At 51.4% G+C, this 22,089-nt stretch overlaps 1 protein-coding gene across 1 annotated transcript; it reads right to left on the reverse strand.

Annotated features, from left to right (window-relative positions):
* Positions 1–8,695: 8,695 nt before the first annotated feature.
* Positions 8,696–21,895, reverse strand: PBXIP1 (PBX homeobox interacting protein 1). Its single transcript, XM_049782234.1, has 12 exons — positions 21,835–21,895; positions 19,652–19,736; positions 18,043–18,133; positions 16,431–16,551; positions 16,171–16,235; positions 15,773–15,962; positions 14,412–14,645; positions 14,297–14,320; positions 13,817–13,890; positions 13,614–13,739; positions 9,346–10,547; positions 8,696–8,958 (listed from the first exon to the last, which is right to left on the reverse strand). The coding sequence occupies exons 3-12, from the start codon at positions 18,091–18,093 to the stop codon at positions 8,877–8,879; spliced, it is 2,169 nt and encodes a 722-aa protein (XP_049638191.1). The 5' UTR covers positions 18,094–18,133; positions 19,652–19,736; positions 21,835–21,895; the 3' UTR covers positions 8,696–8,876.
* Between the last annotated feature and the right edge of the window lie 194 nt (positions 21,896–22,089).

Here is a 22,089-nt window from a genome sequence, read left to right on the forward strand (position 1 = left end):
AATTGCTCCCCTCTTAGAGTAATGCACTTGGAACATTCCTTCCCGCCCACCCCGTGACGTCACAGGATCCGCCTTCTTCGCCGGCTGGGCCAATAGGAAGCGAGCGTTTCCCCCGGGGGGGGGGGTGTGGTGCCTTAACTCTTCCTGGGCTGGGCCTCGCCTTGCCTTTCACGCCTGCGGGGGGCCGGAGAGATAGCACAGCGGCTGGGCGTTTGCTTTGCAACGTAGCAGACTCAGGATGAACGGTGGTTCGAATCCCGACATCCCATGTGATTCTCCTCCCCGCCCCTTGTCTGCCAGGTGTGATTTCTGAGTGAAAAACCAAAAGTAACCCCTGAGTGCTACTGGGTATGACCCAAAACAAATAAAACTCCCTTTGTCTATGGGTAGCCTCATGCCCATGCAAAAGAAAATGTGTTTTCTCTCCCACTGTGAAAATGGAGCTTTCTGGAACTGAGAAACTGCTTTGATATCACCTAGTGGGTGTGTCAGTGTCCCTCACTTTGGGGCTTGGCTGAAGCAAAGTTGTTATTTGGTTTTTAGACAGGTTTTCTAACTTGAAAGGACGCTGTGGTCGAGTCTTTGAGTCGATGATTATTGATTGCCCTCTGGTGAGACTGGCTGGCTGTCCAACTTTTTTTTTTTTTTTTTTTTTTTGGCTGAGCCTGTCTAAACAGAGTCTACATTACTGCTCACAGGACCTTATTTTAAGCTAAAAGGTCATGCAACAGAGAGAGGTGAGGTATGGAAACCCATATAGAAACCATTCAGTTTCTGAACATTGAAAAGTTGGCACAGAAGCAGCTAAGGAAGGATGGCAGATGTGAGGATAGAGCTTTCGCCTTGTACACGACAGACCCAGGTTTGCTCTCCGGCATCGTACTATATGGTCCCAAGAGCATCACCAGGAATGATTCCTGTCTCCTGAGTGCTGAGACCAGGAGTAAGCTCTTAGCATGGCACGGTGTGTCCCCAAAAACAAACAAAAAAAATATCAGATGGGGGTCAGAGAGATAGCACAGCGGTAGGGCATCTGCCTTGCAAGCAGCCAATATAGGATAGATAGTGGTTCGAATCCCAGCATCCCATATGGTCCCCATGCCTGCCAGGAGCGATTTTTTGTTTTGTTTTGTTTCTGGGCTACACCTGGTGTCGCTCAGGGATTACTCCTGGCTATGCACTCAGAAATTGCTCCTGGCTTGGGGGACCATATGGGATGCCAGAGAATCGAACCATGATCCATCCTAGGTCAGCGTGTGCAAGGCAAATGACGTACCACTGTGCCACCACTTCAGCCCCATGCCAGGAGTGATTTCTGAGCGAAGAGCCAGGCATAACCCCTGAGCGCCCCCCCCCCCCCACAAATCAGATGGCTGAAGAACAAGACTTGGGAAGTCTCTGTTTCAAGCATCTTTGAAAGTTCTCAACTCAAGCCCAGAAGGCAGCATAGTGGCTTTCAAGTTCAACTTTAAGGTTTTCAAGAAATTCACTTTGGTAAGTCATTATTATTATTATTATTGATAATACCAATCTCCCAGGGTTGCAGTCAAACAACTAAGATAAATAAAATAAAATATCATAAAATGCTCTGTAAATTATTGTGCAAATGTATAGAGTTTTATTGATTCTAAGTTAGAATTATTTTGTTCGAAGAGACTACCAAGCGATGCTGAGGCGAGCCAGGGGTCATTCTCAAACTCGGCCAACGAGCTACAAGGTCCTTGTGGATAGAACAAGATGGTTCTAGGGATCAAACAGAAGGCTTCACACATACTAGGCATGTGCTCTTACGTTCTATCACTGAGCTATATCACAGATCTAAAGCATGGTTGTTTTTTTTTTGGTTTTTTTTTTTTTTTTGGTTTTTGGGCCACACCCATTGACGCTCAGGGGTTACTCCTGGCTATGCACTCAGAAGTTGCTCCTGGCTTGGGGGACCATATGGGACGCCGGGGGATCGAACCGCGGTCCGTCCAAGGCTAGTGCAGGCAAGGCAGGCACCTTACCTTTAGCGCCACCGCCCGGCCCCCTAAAGCATGGTTTTTAAGATAGAAGGACAAGAATTTGGGAAATGGGGAGGAGTGAGATTGTCCAACAGGAACAGAGGCCATGTGAAAGGGTATGGCCAGAGTTTTTAGGGTCAGTGACTGGAATCTTGTAAGGCCTAACACCACTGTTAGGAACATAGGAACAGAGGGGCCAAAGAGATAGAATAGCAGATAGGGTACTTGCCTTGCTTACAGTCCACCCGGATTCAATCCCTATGTGGTTCTCTAACACTCCCCACCAGGAGTAATTCCTGAGTAGAAAGCCAGGAGTAAGCCCCATGTACAGCCAGGTGTGGCCCCAAACCATAAACAAAAAAATCAAGGGTGGAAAGATAATCCCAGGAAAGGCAGTGCCCCTAGAACTAGGAAATACAAGTACCCCCAGAGAACTGCCCATCACTGAAGGACTAGATCACTTAATGAGAAGTTTGGGGAGACAGGGCTAATTGGGTCATCCCAGTACATGATTTGCATGCAGGAGGCCTGGGTTGGATCTCTGGTACCACCTGGTTCCTCAAGGACCACCAGAAGTGACACCCGAACTGGGATCTGGGAGTAGTCCCATGAGTATTGTGTAGTCAAGGTAACACTTTTTTTGCTTGGGGACCACACCCAGCAATGTTCAGGGCCTGAAGAAGTGCTAGGGATTAAACCCAGGTCTCTTGCATGTAAAACCTAAGCCCAGCCCATTAAATGTTTGGCCTAGTGCCCGGAGAGAGAGCACAGCAGTGTTTGCCTTGCAAGCAGCCGATCCAGGACCAAAGGTGTTTAGTTTGAATCCCGGCGTCCCATATGCCACCACCACCACCACCACCACCCCCCCCCCCCACCCCCCCCACCCCCGTGCCTGCCAGGAGCTACTTCTGAGCAGACAGCCAGGAGTAACCCCTGAGCACCGCCGGGTGTGGCCCAAAAACAAAAACAAAAACAAAAAAAAGTTTGGCCTAGCAAACGTTTCAGTAATATCAATATCAATTTATAAAAATATGTACCTCTGGTGTGCAAAGAATATTTTCTGTAATATGTAAATACTGTTAATTTCCAGGGCCTGAGTGATAATCAAGTAGATAGATCATTTGTCTTGCATGCAGCTTAATCCCTGTCCCCCTGAAAGACCCCCCCCCAAGAGTGATCCCTGAGTGCAGAACCAAAAGCAAGCCCTAAGAACCAAGGGTGTGACCCCAAAATAGACAAAAAAAAAGTTTTTTGTTTTTGGGGGGTTTTTGGGGTCATGTCCGGCAGCACTCAGGGGTTACTCCTGACTCTATGCTCAGAAATGGCTCCTGGCAGGCTCAGGAGACCATATGGGATGCTGGGATTCGAACCACCAACCTTCTGATTGCAAGGCAAACACCTTACCTCCATGCTATCTCTCCGGCCCCCAAAATACTGTTAACATCAGGACTGGAGTGGGTATAGTGGGTACAGCACTTGTCTTGCTTGTAGCTGACCCAGGTTCTATCCTTGGCACTACATATGGTCTCTTGAGCACCACTATGAGTCTCTGAGCACTAAGCCAGGAATAGTTTCCTTTTCCTTTTTCTTTTTATTTTTTTTGGGGGGGAGGGTGGGCCACACCTGGTGATGCTCAGGGGTTATTCCTGGCTATGCACTCAGAAATCACTCTTGGCTTGGGAACCATATGGGACGCTGGAGGATCGAACTGCGGTTGGTCCTACATCAGCGCGTGCAAGGCAAAAGCCCTACCCCGTGCACCACCACTCCGGCCCCGGTTCTAATGTTCTTAATGATGAAGTGTGGTGGAAGCCTCATACCCCAAAATGGGGGAGATTGGGGAAAGCGGGTTTGGAAGCAACTCCAACACAAGAAATAATCCCCACCAGGTTAGGGAGATAAAACAGACTCAGGAACTTACACCACAAGCCGTCTGCAAGCAAAGGATACCGGCTGGCAAACAGGCTGGCTGTGGGGCCAAAACAGGTCTCTCTGACCAAGGTCTTAATGGGGAAGTAGGACACCCCCATGAGTATAGAATAGGTAAGGGCAGAGACCAACCCAGAGGTTCTTCCTGCCCAGATAGGACAAGCTAGTGCGAAGAAGAAATATCCTGATTAGAGTGAGAACCAGTTACTCCAACAATAAAGGGCAATGTTTCCATTGTCAAAAACAAGCCCAAGTGAAACTGGGGAGCAGTGAAGTGGAAGGAGGTCATTGCAACACAGTGTCACCTCACCCCTGTGTTGGTGGTGGGGTGATTGCCTGGGAAGGTCAGGACTGGTCAGGCCTGCAAAATCTCCTGTGTGGCAGAAGACCAAGGTCCTACGATTGAGTTTTACCTAAGATCCACAGGACCCAAACACTTATTTTTCTTATTTGAGAGCTGGTCCCCAGCACTTGCACTTTTGGGGAACCATAGTTGTCGGTTTGAGGGAAGATGATGATTGCCACAGAAAAAGAAGTTAGTACCAGCCTCCACCTAAGTCCCAGCTTCTTTGTCTCACAGAAAATGATCCAGGAGAAGAAAGATAATGATGCAGAATCACTGTATGAAGGGAAAATGGGAGGCCCATGTAGAAAAACATTGGTGCAACAGGACGGCAGTAGAGCAGTTGTGTAGGACCCTGCATTCAAGACCCAGTTCTCACCACCACACAAAGAACATGTTACCCAGAGCAGGACATGTGGAGCCTCCGAAGTGAAGTGCCCCAGAGTGAGAAGCTGCTTCTACAGGTTTCTTTTACATGCCTTCTTTTTATTTAGGGGTGGGAGGGGACACATCCTGCAGTGCTTAGGACTTACTCCTGGTTCTGTACTCGGGGATTACTTTTGGCAGTCCTCTGGGGACCATATAGGATGCTGGGGATCAGACCTAGGTTGACCACATGCAAGGCAAGCTCCCTACCCACTAGACTTTCTCTCTGACCCTTTTAGCCTTCATAACTTAGAATTCTCTACTGTAGGCCAGAATCCACTCAAGGGAAAAGAACTCTGAACACTGTGGTCTCTTTAATTCGGTGTTATCAGGGCCTTTGTTCCTGCTTGTGAATTGTCTCCTACTGGGATGTGACCTTTGAATCTGAGCAGTAATCTCTTTTCCAGAAGCGTAACTCCCAAATACATCTTGGTTTTATGGCTTCAGAGACCCCACACACACACAACTGACTCTACTTACTTCTCTCTCTGTCTCTCTGTGTCTCTCTCTCTGTCTCTCTCTCTCTCTCTTTCTCTCTCTCTCTCTTCTTTTGTGACACTCAAGGGTTACTCCTGGCTCTGTGCTCAGAAATAGCTCCGGTTGGTTCTGGCGTCCCATATGGTCCCCCCATGCCTGCCAGGAGCTATTTCTGAGCAGATAGCCAGGAGTAACCCCTGAGCGCCGCCAGGTATGGCCCAAAAACCAAAAAAAAAAAAAAAAAACCAAAAAAAGCAATTGCTCCTGGATTGGTAAACCATATGGGATGCCTGGAATCGAACCGAGGTCCATCCTGGGTTAGCCATATGCAAGGCAAATGTCCCACTGTGCTACCACTCTTTGTTTTTTTTTTAGCCACACCCAGAATGCTCAGGGTTTACTCCAGGGTCTACATTCAGGGCTCACTTCTGGTGGTTTGGGCTCAGGGCAGTTTTTGAGTTGCTGGGAATGAAAACCCGGTCAGCCACAGACGTAACTAGTGTCCTCCTCACTGTGCTCTCCCTCCACTCCCTCCCAGCTACTTGCTTGTTTCCTTTCATGAATCAGAACCTGTCAGTGGTAGAGCTGAGTGTGTGGTTCCAAAGCTGCTATTCTCCAGGCCAGGGTTGTTGTTAGCATTGGTAGTGGTCCTATAGGAGTCAAAGGTGACGAGTGCTCCCTATGGGATCAACTGGCATTTAAGGTTAAGGTTCCTGTCTGGGCCCCTAACACTATCCCAACCTGTCCCTGAAGGAAGGCTCTCTGTGACCCTCCTTCCCCCAGGACAGCCCAAGCTCCCCTCTCTCCTGGTGTTTTTTGCCCTGTGCTCAGTCCAGTTGCCAGGCATAGGGCAAACCCTCCCATGGACAAACCCATGAAACTTTGAATGGGGCTAGTGGAGAATCAGGGCCCAGAGCTCATCCCTAGTTTCAGAGATTCTTTGTTCCATCTTGGACATTAAACTTCTCTTCCCTGGCTTTACAGGATTCTCTCTCCTCTAGTGTTTCTAAATTGAAAAAGTAAGGGGTCGGAGTGGTGGCCCAAGTGGTAGGGTGTTGGCCTTGCACGTGCTAACCGAGGATAGACCGTGGTTTGATCCCCTGGCTCCCCATATGGTTCCCCAAGCCAGGAACAATTACTGGAGGGCTTGTCTTGACCTAGAAAGCCAAACAGGGCTGGTACAGAACCTGCTGGAAGCCCCAGCCCTGCCCCATACATATGCTCCCTGGGTCTGTGATGAGGGACAGGGCCCTTGCTCTGTACACACGACTAAGGAGGATGCAAGCAAGGCTTAGCAGGTTTCCGAGAACATGTGGTTGGTGCTTAAGTGCAGCAGATGCTGCAAGAGTCCATGTGTGTGCTTGCTGTGGAGGCAATTCCCAGATAGCATGTAATCAGAACTCCCAATGTCCCTAATCCCCATGTTGACCCACCCTCCACATCTCCTTGGGTTCCCAGCTCTTTCTTTCCTGAGTCAGAAACTTCAGAAACTTCCAGAGTGGTGAAACCAACAGGGAATACTCACTACCTAACCTTCCTGAGACCGTTATACAAATGAAGGAAGTGAACCCCAGATCAAATCCAGCAGCCCACACAACCCCAGGGAGGCCAGCCCATGCCAGTACCCCAAGTCAGTCCTGCCTGCCCTCTAACCTCAACCCCTGCAGGAAGCCCCCATTCATCAGCCTGGGCTCCAGGAACACAGCCTCTGAGTACCTGCCAAATGCCAGTAGTGCATAGGGCTAAGCAGCTTCCCCCAAACATGTCCTCTCACTGCTTGACTCTCCAGAAATAAGACCCTCGAGCTGGAGTGACAGCACAGAGGTAGAGCATTTGCCTTGAACCCAGACAACGTGGAACGGATCCGGTTTGATTCCCAGCATCCCAAAAGGTTCCCTCGAGCCTGCCAGGAGCAAATTCTAAGCTCAGAGCCAGGAGTAATCCCTGAGCACTACCGGGTGTGCTCCCCCACTACAAAAGAAATAAGACTCTCAGTTGGGACAAAAGCTTAAAAGGATGAAGCACATACCTTGCATGTGCCAAAGCTTCAATCCAGTCCATGGCACTGTGTGGCCCACCATGTGTAGGTGGCCTGGCACCACTGAGCCTGAACAGTATTACACTGCAGGGTCTGAACCATCAGCCCTGTGACTGGCACTCACTGGGAAAAGACCCCCGTGACCCTCTGAGCACACATAAAAATCAAAACAGAAATAGGGGGCCATAGAGGTAGCATGTACTAGCCTTGTATGTGGCCAACCCAAGTTGAATCCCCAGCACCACAAAGAACACCCCAACCCCCACCAGGAGTGATCCCTGAGCAAAGCCAATTACATCTCTTCCTCTTCCTGTCACACATACCACTTCGAGGCCCAAGCTCTCGTCCCTCCTCACCACACAAACCTCCCCTACCCCACTCTCACCTTGCTGGGACATTTCTGGGGCAGTTAGGGAGCCTGGTCAGGAACTTCTCAGCAGTCCAGGGAAGCTCAGATCTTATTGAGGGGCATCATCTCAAAGCAGCAGCCTTCCCAGTGGAGATAGGTGGGAGACTTGGGACTTTAAATCGTGGGGTGGGGGTGGGGGCCATCCAGGAACAAATGTGGAGTCCAGACGCCACCTAGCGGCTACTGCTCCTTTCTATTCTTTTTTGTTTGTTTGTTTTTTTGGGTCACACCCAGCAGCGCTCAGGGGTTACTCCTGGCTCCACGCTCAGAAATCACTCCTGGCAGGCTCGGGGAACCATATGGGATGCCAGGATTCAAACCACCATCTTTCTGCATACAAGGCAATTGCCCTATCTCCATGCTATCTCTTCGGCTCCACTCCTTCCTATTCTTAGTATCTATCTGGGTTAGAGGTGATCCCTATAAGAAAGCCAAGATCCTCTGAGCACCAGACACAGGCCAGGTCGTAGATTGACATGGTTTTATTTCCATCCTCTCCTGAAATTCAGAAACCCAAGGCTCCCAAATTAAATGATGCAAATCAGTAAACCCAGATTAGAGCCCAAGACTTGGGCTCCAACACTCGCATTCATTTACCCTTCATCTGGAGGGTTCAAAGTGCAGCCAGGATCATGAGCACAGTGGAGAGCTCAATCCCAGAGGTGGCAAGTGAGGGAAAGCTGAGGAGTGCCAGTGTCTAGGGTGATGGTGGTAGTGGTGGTAGTGGTGGCACCGCGGGGCCTAGAAGCCACCCCAAGTGCCAGCCCTTACCCAATGTTACAGTCCAAACAGCATTTTACTGGGACCTGAGGCTGAGGGGAAGTGGAGGCCATGTAAGAGCTGGTGAAAAGGGAACTTTATCGCCTGGAAAGTTTGGCTGCCTCCTCTCACAAAACCCCAGGGACGGCCTCCAGCCAGCAATGCTTGGTCAGCATGGGGTGTTGGGACCTTCCATGGACACACACACACACACACACACACACACACACACACACACACACACACACACACACACACACACACACACAAGAGGAGGAAAGCATCTGGCTTCAGAATAACAATGCTTTGTCAAGCCACTACTCACCCTACTCCTATTGCAAAATAAAAACAAAACAAAACAGACGGCTTTCCCAGTCTCTGCACACGGGACCTACACGTGTGGTAATTTGCATAATTTGCATAGCGAGCCAGGCTGGTATTGAGGCCCATCTTAGTGCTGGTAGCTCTGAGCAGGGCAGGCCAGGGTGGGTCTCAGCCTCTGTGATGCTGGCTGTGCTCCTCCCGAGGCCCCATCACTCTGGGGCTCCATGTCTTCTTGTCTTTCTTCCCGGATCTGGGCGTGAAGAGAGAGAACAAAACCATGAAAAGTGAAGGGTTTTCCAGAGGAGAGGATGCCCTGTGCCTCCTCCATGGGCAGCTGCCTCTGCCCCCCTCCCATTCCATCCCATCCCAGGGCTAGCCCTGATCTGCCCGGATTGTCTCCTGCAGTAAAATAGGAGGCACCTGCCCTACCTTGAGGCTCATGCAGGCAGAGGCAAGTTGGGTGAGTCAGGTGGAAGGAAGTCTTCCAGCTCACAAGGGGATGCCTGAGCCCAGTGCCCGCCCTCAAGGGAAGATAATGGTCTCTAGAAGCCTCATACAGACTGGGCCTTTGCTCCTTCCCGTTCCCACCTCCCTTCCCTCCTAGCACCAAGACCCTACTCGCCCTGTCTCTGCCCACCTCCTCTTCAGTGCTTTGTCCCCGAAGAAGTGGCTGAAGATGAAGTCCTCAAAGTCATCCACCACATCATCGTCCCCTGTCTGTCTCACGGCCACCTCCTCCAGGCTATCCTCCAGGGCATCCACAAAGTCCCGGAAGCGGAGGCGGTCATGGCGGAAGAAGCCATCCTCGCCAAAGTAAGCCGGGGATAGGGGAAGCTCCTCGCGCAGGGGGCCGGCCCAGGGCAGCCGTGCCAGGTAGGTCCTCAGCAGTGACGCCATCTCCTGCTGCTGCACAGGCGCCAGCTCAGTGCCAAAGAAGGTCAGACCCTCCTGCCGGGCACAGTCACGCACCCCAGAGCAGCCCTGTGGGGCCCGGTACTTGTGCCTGGACAGCTCAGACCAAAGTTGGTGGTCGTGCCGGTCTTTAGCTTCTTCCTTCCGCTGAGGATGCTTCTGTCTCTCTGCAGATGAGTGGAAGCTCCCACTTTTCTTGGAGGGCTGTTGGGAGCCTTGTCGTTTGCTGTCGTACTTGTTGGTCCAACCCTCTGCCTTCTGCTTGCCTTCTTTCCACCGTCCTGCATGCTCTGTGGCTTCTCCCCCCCAGCTCTTCTTCCTTTCCCGGGTAGACTCCTTCTGATGCTTCCAGGACTCAGCCTTCCCATGTCCCTGATTGTCACGCCACTTCTCCCGGCCACTTCGCTCCTTGGCGCTCTGGGACCAGGTCTCCTGATGCCAGGACTCTGAGGCATTAGCAGGCACCCCAGAGTCCTTGCCCCAGTTCTGCAGACTCTCCAGCTTCTGGGCCAGTTTGCGGCCCAGCTCAGTGAGGTCGGCCGCAGCCACATCCCCTTGGCTCATGTGCTTCAGGCCGCGCTCCAGGTCCTGCTGTGCCGAGCCCAGTAGCCTCCTCTGCCGCTCCAGCTCTCGGCGCAGGGCCTGGGTCTCAGCCTCCAGCCGCTCCTTCTGCTCCAGGAAGCTGGGACCTGGATCTTTGGGGATTTGGCTACCCCGAGACCCTGTGCCCCAACCCAAGCACACACCATCTTTGCCCCGCTCACAGTTGGCTTCCAGGCCCTGCAGCCGGGCTCGCAGCTGCTGCAGCTCTGACTCCAGAGCCTGCTGAGATGCCTGGCCCTGCTGCAGAGCCCCCCGGAGCTGGGCATTCTCTTCCTCGAGTCCCCTGGGCTGATGCATCAGGTTCTGAAGCTCTTCCTTCTGGGCCTGCAGTGAGTGAAGGCATAGACAGTGGTAGTGGGGGTAAGAGGTGGGGGGTCTGTCAGGAGGAGCACCCCAGCCTTCTTGATTGTCTGGGATGTCTCCCAGAACCCTTCCTGAATGGCTTCTTCACCCACCCAGTCTGAGTCCCTGTATATTCTGGGAGACATGAGAAAATCTGGTTCTAGGGCCATAGAGGCAGCTAATTTGTGATGACAAGTGGAGGGCACTTGCCTGCACAAGAGCCACATTTAACTCACTGCCCAAGCAGCATCATATTACTGGCCCCTAGCACTGACTGTTCCAGCTGGCACAGTCTCAAGATGAGGGACCCCAGGGTCCTCAAGTAGTAAACACATAAACACACACACATACCACAGAATTTTGTTCTTATCTCCCTCCCCATTTTCTCCTTCCAACAATATGAACACCCCCAAATCCCATCACAGGGCCTCAGCTCCTCTGTCCTTATGGAGTGAGTCAAACCATGGTGCTCACCACCAAGATTCCACATTCCTGCCCCAGCAGACATGACAAATCAATTCCAGAGCTTATCTCCCACTGGGCCTTGGCAAGTCCCCCTCAACTCTGCACACAGGCTGCGCCTATACTAAGAAACCCAGTGGACAGACATGTAGAGCATGTGCTAAACCTGGGGATACCCTTTCAGTAACAATATTGCAAACCACAGTGTCTAAAGGGAAAAAAGGAGAGGGAGGGCCAGAGGGAGAGGGAGAGACAGAGAGAGAAACAGAAACAGAGAAAAAAATGTCTGCCACAGAGGAAGGCAGGAGAGAGGGCTTGGTAGTGGGAAGTGTGTACTGGTGAATGATATTGTACCTTTTTTGTTTGTTTTTTGTTTAGTTTTTGAGCCACACTCAGCAGTGCTCAGGGGCTATTCCTGGCTCTACACTCAGAAATTGCTCCTGGGAGGCTTCGGGGACCATATGGAGTGCCGAGGATCAAAACTGAGTAAATCGCAGGTCGGCCATGTGCAAGGCAAATGCCCTACCACTGTGCTATCACTATGGCCCAGAGTGCTGGACATTTTTTGACTGTAACTCAATCATGAATAACTTAGTAACTACAAAAAGAAAACCAACTATATTGTGAACGACCTTGTAACCACAGTGTTTTAATAAAGTAATTTAACAAAAAATAAAAATTCAGCATGGAGACCAGAGCAATAGCACAGTGGATAAGGTACTACCTTGCACACAGCCAAAATGGGTTCGATCCCCAACATCCCCAAGCCCAGCCAGGAGTAATTCCTGAGCACAGAGCCAGAAGTAAGACCTAAGCACCTCTGAGTGTGACCCATAACCCAAAAATAATTAAATAAAATTCAGCATGAAGAACACAAAGAGGTAAGGAAGGGCTTAGAAATATTGGTTAGAGGGGCCTGGAGAGATAGCACAGCAGCATTTGCCTTGCAAGCAGCCGATCCAGAACCTAAGGTGGTTGGTTCGAATCCCGGTGTCCCATATGGTCCCCCGTGCCTGCCAGGAGCTATTTCTGAGCAGACAGCCAGGAGTAACCCCTGAGCATCGCCGGGTGTGACCCAAAAAAAAAAGCAAAAAAAAAGAAAAAAAAAAAAGAAATATTGGTTAGAGCCATCCTTCTCCTAGGGTTGCACTACTGTCCAATGAAAGTCTAGTGAGGGCAGTACAAAAAAAATAAAAGAAAATATTGGTTAAAGCACTTTTTAGGGGCCGGGCGGTGGCGCTAGAGGTTAGGTGCCTGCCTTGCCTGCGCTAGCCTCGGACGGACCTCGGTTCGATCCCCCGGTGTCCCATATGGTCCCCCAAGCCAGGAGCAACTTCTGAGCGCATAGCCAGGAGTAACCCCTGAGTGTTACCGGGTGTGGCCCAAAAACCAAAAAAAAAGCACTTTTTCTGCATAGGGTCTCCTGAGCCCTGGCAGGAGTGATCCTTGATTCAGAGCCAGGAGTGAGCCCTGAACATAGCTGGGTGTGGCCCAAAATCCAAAACAACAAGTACAAAGAGAGAAGCAGGGACAGTGAACCATTAAGAGAGAACTGAGAAGATGACCTGATGGGGAAAGGACAGGGTCAGACACAGAGGGGAAAGGATACTTTTTTCAGGGAGAGAACACATGATACATGATAGAGTGTAGCTAACCACCAGTAAGCACACACCCTGTTTTAACACCCAGAGAACACCCCCTGCTTTCCCTAATCCCTTTACCCTGTCTTTCCTAAATGTGGAGGCACCTACCCTGCTCCCTAATCCCCTCTCACATCCTATCTGATTGGCTAACACTGACTCCAGACCTATTCTCCCCTTTTATAAATATCTATATCCCACCTATAATAAGCTGAGTTTCTCTGAGTTTCTCTCTCTCTCTCTCTCTCTCTCTCTCTCTCTCTCTCTCTCTCTCTCTCTCTCTCTCTCTCTCTCTCTCTCTCTCTCTCTCTCTCTCTCTCTCTCTCTCTCTCTCTCTCTCTCTCTCTCTCTCTCTCTCTCTCTCTCTCTCTCTCTCTCTCTCTCTCTCTCTCTCTCTGTCACATACCTCTTCCCACACACCCTTGGGGTCAAACGAGAACTCATACCCTAGCCCCCAATCTGAGTAATAGTCATACACTACTCTCGTCATCTACAAAAGAAAAGAAAAGAAAAGAAAAGAAAAGAAAAGAAAAGAAAAGAAAAGAAAAGAAAAGAAAAGAAAAAGAAGAAAAATATCTGAGTTACGGGCCCGGAGAGATAGCACAGCGGCGTTTGCCTTGCAAGCAGCCGATCCAGGACCTAAGGTGGTTGGTTCGAATCCCAGTGTCTCATATGGTCCCCCGTGCCTGCCAGGAGTTGTTTCTGAGCAGACAGCCAGGAGTAATCCCTGAGCACTGCCGGGTGTGGCCCAAAAACCAAAAAAAAAAAAAAAAAAAATCTGAGTTACTCTCTTGAAGTGGTTGGTGGATGCTTCTTTGTGAGTGGTCCACACGCCTGGGATCCAACCTCACCAGTGACTTCTACATCTTGGGATCTGACCTCACTGGCATCATTTACAGTAGTGGACAGACACATGGCAGAGTCCAGCCCCTTCCCATGCACCAACCTGCAGCTGTGCCTGCAGCAGCCTAATGTCCTGGTTCTCCTTGGCCAACTTGTCCAGGAGCAGGGCCATGCTTTGCAGGCTGGGGGCACTGCCTGGGGATGCTGGGGGCTGCTGCCCAAGCCCCACCTGAGGGCAGAGGAGCCAGTCAGCCACCTGAGCTGAGGATTCTGAGGTTCATCACCTACCCAGACATTCATATTTACCTGCCCAGCTGCCCTGGCATCCTGCACTTCGGGATCCAGAAATGTCTGTAGCTCTGCTTCCTCTGTAGTGGGTCCTGGTGGTGGGGAGAGAAATCCTGAGCCAACTCCAGGACTGCTCTTCCCCACCCTGATCCACAGTTGACCTCCTGACTGAACCCATCCTCTGGCGAAAAGGGTCAAGGGTTGTTTGGATATTTTTGTTTGTTTGGTTGGTTGGTTGGTTTTGGAATCACACTCAAAAGAACTATGGGATTAACACCTCAATTCTGCTCAGGGATCACTCCTGGAGGTATGTAGGGTGTTGGGTGTTGGGAAATTGGACTCGAGTTGGTTGCCCTCTGTACCATCTGTCCAGCCACTAGGGTCACTTATGGGCTGTGGAAATACAGGGCAGGTGAGGGATCCCTCAGCATTGCCCTTCTTGTTCCAGAGAACCACTGCCATCAACCTTCCTCCCAAGTACAAACCCAAGGCACTCACCACTCTCAGACTCTGAGAGGCCACCTGAGAACAGAGACAATAGTCCAGTGAAGCCCAGGGGTGCAACAGAGGGCAGCCAGGGGAGGCCCGTAAGGGTGGGGGACCCCAGACTCACCAGAAAAGAGCAGGATGCCCAGACCCAGCAGAACCAGGGCCCCAAGGAGGCACATGTTGAGGGAGATGCCCAGCTCGCCACTCGAATCTTCGTGCCCCACCTGCTCAACCACGCCGAGGGAGGCCACGGGCTGAGGGTGGCTGGGATCACGACCTCGCCGTCTTCGCAGGCCCTCCACATCCACATCGGTGTCGTCCTCGCTGCTGGAGCGCTGGTTCTCCGTCCGGAGCCAATCTGGGACTTGGAATCAGTGAGGTATCACAGGCCAAGGACACATAGGCTATGGGTATGGGACCACCCCACCCCTTGAGTGCATGTGGGGCTGGGGACACCCTATCACCCTATCAAGTCTCCCTGAAGTGCAGAGGTAGACACAGGCTCTTCCCACTCCCAAACTCCTGGGGCAACTCTCACCCGAAGCCCTCTGTGTCCCAGGAGGGCCTCATACTGTAGCACCTATTGCAGCTATTGCTGCCTTCCCAATGGCTCTCTCATCTTCCAGGCACCAGTTCGGCCTCAGTGCATGTCACTATATAGGCTCCCAAGATCTTTTTTTTTTTTTTTTGGTCACACCCGGTAGTGCTCAGGGGTTACTCCTGGCTCCATGCTCAGAAATCGCTCCTGGCAGGCTCGGGGGACCATATGGGACACCGGGATTCAAACTGATGACCTTCTGCATGAAAGGCAAATGCCTTACCTCCATGCTATCTCTCTGGCCCCTCCCAAGATCTCTTGAGCAGCTTCTCCAGCCTCAGGTCCCAATTAGCCGGTCCTGTCTTCCTCAACCTATATCATGAGGTCTGCCTGCCCATACCAGTGGCTTGAGACATGACCCCCCTAATTCCACCCTGCCACAAATAAGTCATCTGTACAGGCCCTGGACACCACTTTTGGCAAGGCCAGGCCTCTACCTGTCTTCACATAAGCTTTGGACTGCAAGGTTCTTTTCTTCCTGCCTACCTGTTAGGGGCCATCCCCCACTGCCCTGCCTCCCGTTCCCCTCAACTTCAACCCATGGGACCACCTCCCTGAACTGGCACCTCGGCTGAGTGCTAAGGATGGCTACAAGCTCCCATCCCCTGCTCCTTCAGGTCCACACAGAAGGGTCTTAGGGATCAAAGTCTCTCCAAGTGGCCCTGACCCTGGGCAGAGAGGGAGGTCACAAAGCTGGGTCTCAATATGTCAGCTAGGTGACCTCTGACCAGGTAAAACTTCATCCTCAAGTGTGGTGAGGAGGGGTCACAGGAGTCATTCAGGGGAACCAACTGCTGAGCCTGAGGGTCAGGCTGGAGTGGGGCCCACAGAGGTGCAAGTCTGCAAGAAGCCCAGAGGCAAGTGGCAAAGAGGCCTGAGATGCTCACCAGCTTTTGGAAGTGAGGAAGGGGTTTGGGGACTAGTGTCCTCAGACACTGGTGCATCGTCCAGGGCTGGTGCACCTGAGTCTGCTTCTGAAGAGGGCTCCTCCGAGGGGGGCTCCTTCAAGTCTCCGGGCAGCACTGTGTCCTCTGAGCCAGACAGATCCACACCATGGCCCTTGGCTTCTACGGTGGCCTGCCCAGACATGACATAGCCATAAGCAACTCCATCCCTGGGTCATCCTCCCTGGCCCCCAGAGGGCCTCAACCAGGCCTTTGCCATCCTCCTTGATGCCCTGCAGGGCCTCACCTGGGCTTCAGCTGCCCTCCCTACCCCCCCAAATAGTCTCTCACCAGTGACTCAGCCACCCTTCCTATCTCCTTGAACCCCAGCAGGGCCTCACCTGGACCTGGACATCCCCTGATGAGTCCAAGCCAGATTGGGCACCATCCCTCTGGAAGCTGGTCTCTGTGGTGGGAGATAGGCCCAAACAACATCACCCAGAAATGAGCTTTCCAAAGAAGCCCTGAGTTCCTCTAGTCCCATCCAGGCTAGAAGGGGCAGGGGAAGCCCACAGGGAGGCAGAGAAAAGATCAAGAGGGAGACAAAGCCCAGAATCCAGCAATGAGGACCCCCCCCCACACTCCTCAAGAGGGAAGATACCTTCACCGTTTGGAATCCCAGCTTCACCAGCAGACTGTGAGGGGCTGCGAGGGGCTGTGGAGACTCCCTCAGTTTCTAGGACCACCTTGGACTCTGGGCCCAGGGTCTCCACAGGCAGGCTCTAGGGAAGGGACATAAGCAGAGTGTATGAGAGCACAAAATCAGACACACAGAGTGCTCTGCCAAGGACCCAGATTTGCTGCAGGGCTCAGAACTCTCAACCGCATCTCACACAAGATGGTACACTCTAGAATTGCCCTCAATGTCAAATCATTGAACAGGGATAGCACAGTGGTTAAAAGCATTTGCTTTACATTCAGCCGATCTAGGCTCTATCCCTGGCACCACACAGGGTCTTCTGAGCTTCACCAAGAGAGATCCCTGAGCTAGGAATGAGTCCTGAGTAGTAAATAAATAATAAAGGGGTCTCCCTCCCCACCACTAATAGCATTTCTTTTCTTCCTACCCCACAAAAGACTAAGTCAAAGATTGAGCCACAAAAGAAAGTGAGGCACACTCATGTTCCCAGCCACCACCCACTTTAGGCCTTCCCTCACCCCCAACAATGCCCCCTGCTAGCCAACAACCCTCTGTGTGCAGTCTCTAGACCTCTCTGCATTTATAGGCACCTTCGCAGGCCCATGGTACCTTTCCAAAATTAATTCTGGGGCGCGGGACCAGGGATAAAACTCAGGGTTTAAACATTGTGGGAACCTCAGCCTAGTCCTCATTCCTGACCGTAATGTGCTTCCTTATATTTCCAAATCACTATACTCTCATTCCCACCATAAGAATCAGAAGCACCCCTTTAACAGAGAACCAGAAAGACAAGACATGCCCAACGAGAGACCAGAGAAAAGCTTGGGGTGGGCCAGAGTAATAGAACCATGGGTAGGACTTATGCATATCTAGCTGTGCTCAGGAGTTACTTCTGGCTCTGCACTCATGAATTAACTCCTGGTGGTGGGTAGAGGACTGTATGGGATGCTGGGAATAAAATCCAGTCAGCAGCATGCAAGGCAAGCACCCTACCCACTGTACTATCATTCCTCCCACCCTCAGGAGGTGAGACCAAATGCAGAGCCTACCTACATTCATCCCCCCAAGCTAAGTTTCTGCAGGCCTCTTCCAGAGACTACCAGATTCTATGCCAGCCTTTCTCGAACACTGGCTTGTAGACTCCTCAATCTCCCTCTCCAAAAGGCTTTCCTAAATGTGGCCTCAGGACCTTTGCTCATGCTGGTATTATTTATTTATTTATTGGTGTTTTGGGGCCACACCAGGAGACACTCGGGTTACTCCTGGCTATGCGCTCAGAAATCATTCCTGGTTTGGGGGCCATATGGGATGCCCAGGATCAAACCGCAGTCCGTCCTAGGTCAACCACGTGCAAGGCAAACGCTGTGCCACTGCTCTGGGCCCCCATCCCCACATGCTGGTATTTTGGCCAAATTTTTCTCTTCAATTTCTTGCAGTAGATGCTATCAGTCCCCTTTCAAGGTAGGACCCTAATTTCCTCTCTGTCACTAGCATTCATTTCCCTTACAGTCAGCAGGAGTAAGTCCCGGCATCCATCAGAACCCGTCCCTGGGTTTAGAGGCTGCTGTCCTACCTCTGAGCCAGCAAGAACCCAGCTATTGTCTGCATCTTGGCAGGTGGCCATGGTTGCTGAAGTTTCTTGAAGTGGCAGCGACAGCAGTCACCTGCAGAAAAGGCTCCTGTCAGGCTCCAAAGGACAGAGGGCAGGTCCAGCTTACACCCCTTCCCCCACCTCCTGTTAAAAAAAAAAAAAACTAGGCCCCGGAGAGATAGCACAGTGGCATTTGCCTTGCAAGCAGCTGATCCAGGACCAAAGGTGGTTGGTTCGAATCCCGATGTCCCATATGGTCCCCCGTGCCCGCCAGGAGCTATTTCTGAGCAGACAGCCAGGAGTAACCCCTGAGCACCGCCAGGTGTGGCCCAAAAACCAAAAAAAAAAAAAAAGAGAGAGAGACAGTATCCTCACATCTCCAGTGCTTGGGTCCCAAACACCTCAGCAATTCTGGATCACATTTGCCTGGCAAATTACAGGCTGCTAAGAGACACAGGGCCTTGGGAACCAGAAATGATCTTGAGAGGTCGAAGGCTAGAAAGGCTCTGGGAAAGAGCCAACTCCCTCCAGTTAGTCAGGAAAAATAAAGCCCCAAAATGGCTGGCTGGCTGATTTGCCAAAGACTTAGCCGCTGTGCTAAGAAAAATAAGTAAAAGAAGTCAGCCTTCCACTCACCACTCTGTGCCCCCAGGGCCTGGAAGAGAGGCCTTGGCAGCATCCTTCTCCTGGTATATGTGTGTCTTTCTCCCACACATAGAAGATCTTTAGGCAGGCCAGTTCAGGGGTTCTTAGGGTACACTCAGGCTTGTTTGGTTTCTAGCACACACTTGGCAGTGCTCAGGGACTATGCCCAGTTCCAGTCTCAGGGATACTCCTGGCTTGTGCCGAGGGACCATATTGTACTGGTCTCAAACCCCGAATGCCTGCCTGTGCTGCAGCCCACGCTTGGGTCTTTTTAAAAATCTCCCAGATGGGGCCCGGAGAGATAGCACAGCGGTGTTTGCCTTGCAAGCAGCCGATCCAGGACCAAAGGTGGTTGGTTCAAATCCCGGTGTCCCATATGGTCCCCCGTGCCTGCCAGGAGCTATTTCTGAGCAGACAGCCAGGAGTAACCCCTGAGCAACGCCGGGTGTGGCCCAAGAAACAAAACAAAACAAAACAAAAAATCTCCCAGATGATTCCCACGGTCAGGTAGGGTTGAGAATAACTGGCCTCACTGATGTCACACTTACTCTCTACACTTAAACAGTCTCCATTCTCAGTTTGTTTTGCCTTTTCTTTTTTTCTTTCTCTAAGGAACTCAAAGGTGACTGGGAAAAGGGATTTAGGATCAACCACCTTGTATAGTCTGCAGTATACAGTCTGCCAAGCACAGACATAAATCAGGCAGTATCCTTGCCTTTGTTTATGTGCTCTGACCTGGCCAGTGCCAGTGGGAAGTCTCTCTGGCATCCCATCTCTGTCCTGGGCAGGGAGCTACCTCAAGTATCAAGAGTCAGAGGTCAGGATGCCTGCTTCCAAAACAAGACTTTAATGGTTGGCATTCTATGACCCCTCCCAGGACTCCCAGGTTGGCCCTGGTGACCCCCAGCATCACTGGACCTGAGCATCATGGCACTGCCAGACCCACCTGATCTGTCTGAATTGGTTGCTTGAATATCACCAGGAGTCACCCCTTGGCCGCCAGGCACTGCATGGGAGCCCTCCACTCTGGAGAACAACAAAAGTAAACAAAGTCTGGCACAATGTGGCGTGAGAAGGCAGTTTTCTAGGCCTTCATGTAATGCCGAGATAGTCCCCACCCCCAGACAAGGGCATCCATCAAGGCCAGGAAGAATGGGGACATAAGAGGGAAAGGTCTTCTAAGGGATGGGGGGGGGGGGGGTTGGGGGGGGCGCATGTGGACAAGGATCCACAAGACCAGAAAAGGGGATAAATGCAGCTGTCTCCCAACAAGTACAAGTATCCCACACTGCCACCTGGTTTTATTTATTTTTTATTTCTTAGGGGACCACATTAGGCAAGTATTCAGCTTCTGGCTCTGCACTCAGAGTTCACTCCTGGTGGGTCTTGGGGACCTTATGTAGTACCAGGGATTGAATTTGGGTAGGCAGCAAGGCAAGTGCCTTCTCCCCCAGTCCAGGTCCCTCTCTATGAGCATGACACAGCACCCTGATAACTTCCTGTGGCCTTTGTCAATCAAGATCCAGCTTTGACAGAGAAAAAACACAAAGGGTTGGAGCTCCTATATGCTGTCCCCAAATACCACCAGGTATGGACGAAGAGCCTCATCCCACAGGAGAGAGAAAACTAAACCTGATTACATTCCATGCTAACCCAGCTTCTCCAGGCAGCCATTCTGATTCCGATTCTGCTCCTCTCGGGTCCCTCCCCCACTGTTGTCATCATCTCTCCATCCCCAGATCTGCATGTGACTGTTAACAGGTGGTGGCAGGAAGGAAGTGGCAGAAGCTTGAGCTGAAGTCCCTGTTTATCCCTGGCTCTGTACAGCCTGCTCAGGTCCTCCAGAACCTGGCGCCATGGCAACCGAAGTGATGTCAGACACCCACTATCTCCATGGAAATCAGCAACGGTATTTGGGTCAACTAGACAAACACTTCTGGGGCCCAAACAGAGGCCAATCTGGGCTCCCTGAACTTAGGGTCCAAAGACTTGATGCTTCTTACTCTCGGTTGGATTCTCCCAGAATTCCAGGAGAAACTAGCATCTCACTGGCTTATTAGGAAGTTCCCCCAGTGGACTTAACTCTCCCTCATTTTTCAGGCCTTCTTTTCTTTACTTTTTTTTTTTTTTTTCTCTAAGTAGTATCTCCAGAGGGCCCATTTACTTTTAATCTTGCTCAACCTTGAATCGGCTAAAACCTCCCACCCCTTAGAGATGGCATCAGACCCATCTTGGGAGGCTAAGGAGAATAATTGCCTAGCATGAACTGTGCAGCCAGCTAAATTGTCCTTCAAAGCCAGGGAGAACGTTTGGCTTTTCAGTGAGATCTTTTCTTTTCTGTCTGAAACCCTCAGCAAATGAAGAATTAAAAAGTGTGTTGCAAAAAGAAATTTGTGCCCAAGGCCAGAGTGATAGTACATCAGGTAGGGCACTTGTGTTGCCAATTAAAGTTCAATCCCTAACATTCCATATGATCCCCTAACCTCCTCCAGGATTGAGCTCTGTGCTCGAGCCAAGAGGAAGCAAGGAAGAGTAGGAGGAAGAAGAAGAGGAAGAGGAAGAAAGGAAAAGGAAAAGAAAAAAGAGGGAAGAAAGAGAAGGAAGGAGGAGGAAGATTAAGAAGGAGGTGGAGGAAAAAAAGAGGAAGCAGGAGAAAGAAGAGAAGGAGAAAGCTCTTTTCAGACCTCTTTCTTCTCACGACCTTTCCCTGTCGGAAGAAAACACACACACCCGCCTGCCACTGCCTTGCCACTCTAACCGCACTCTTCCATCAGGCCCTGTTCAAAACAAAAAACTTCCTATAACGAATGGCAGAAGCCCGCTGCTGTGTCTGAAACGCAACTTAAGTGGGGAGCTCTCCTACTCTGCACCAAGATTTCAACCCCTTCAATAGAGGCTCCCCCAAAACCAGTGCGCCCACAAAACTGGGAAACCCAGATCAAGTTCCTGCATTGGAAACTGCAGCCCAGGCCTCCCCACCCCATCTTTCTACCGCCGTCTCTCTTCCACTGGCCCCGCAGCCATAAGCAGCTCCCGCAACCCACGCCAGGCCTGGCTCAGGCTCCTCGGCTTCGCCTCCCCCGCGCGGGACTTGGGGGGGTCCCTTCCCAGCCAGCCTCATACCTGGACCCAGCTCTGCTTCAGGCTTCAGCTCAACTTGTTGCAGCCTTCCCTGAGTTCCAGCCCGAGCAACCAGGAGGGAGGGCCATGTGACAACGAACTGGCCAATAGAAAGTCAACTTCCAGGAGGGGGCGGAAACTTTTAGCCAATGAGAGCTGAGAATTGAGAGCCAGGCCAGGGCCCGGGGGGCTCTTTGCCCAGCCTAGGCCCTGAGTTAGTTCACAGCGCCTTTAAAAGGGAGAGGGTTCTAGGGTACAGAAATG

Source organism: Suncus etruscus, chromosome 10 (genome assembly GCF_024139225.1).
Source record: "Suncus etruscus isolate mSunEtr1 chromosome 10, mSunEtr1.pri.cur, whole genome shotgun sequence".
Taxonomy (NCBI): domain Eukaryota; kingdom Metazoa; phylum Chordata; class Mammalia; order Eulipotyphla; family Soricidae; genus Suncus; species Suncus etruscus.

Excerpts from the sequence above, each read along its gene's own strand:
- PBXIP1 (XM_049782234.1), bottom strand. The coding sequence starts at position 18,093 with ATGGCCACCTGCCAAGATGCAGACAATAGCTGGGTTCTTGCTGGCTCA. Across the intron at positions 15,963-16,170 it reads CAGGGGATGTCCAGGTCCAG|GCCACCGTAGAAGCCAAGGG; the intron begins GTGAGGCCCTGC and ends ATGTCTGGGCAG. Across the intron at positions 13,891-14,296 it reads CCTCTCAGAGTCTGAGAGTG|GACCCACTACAGAGGAAGCA; the intron begins GTGAGTGCCTTG and ends CCCCACCACCAG.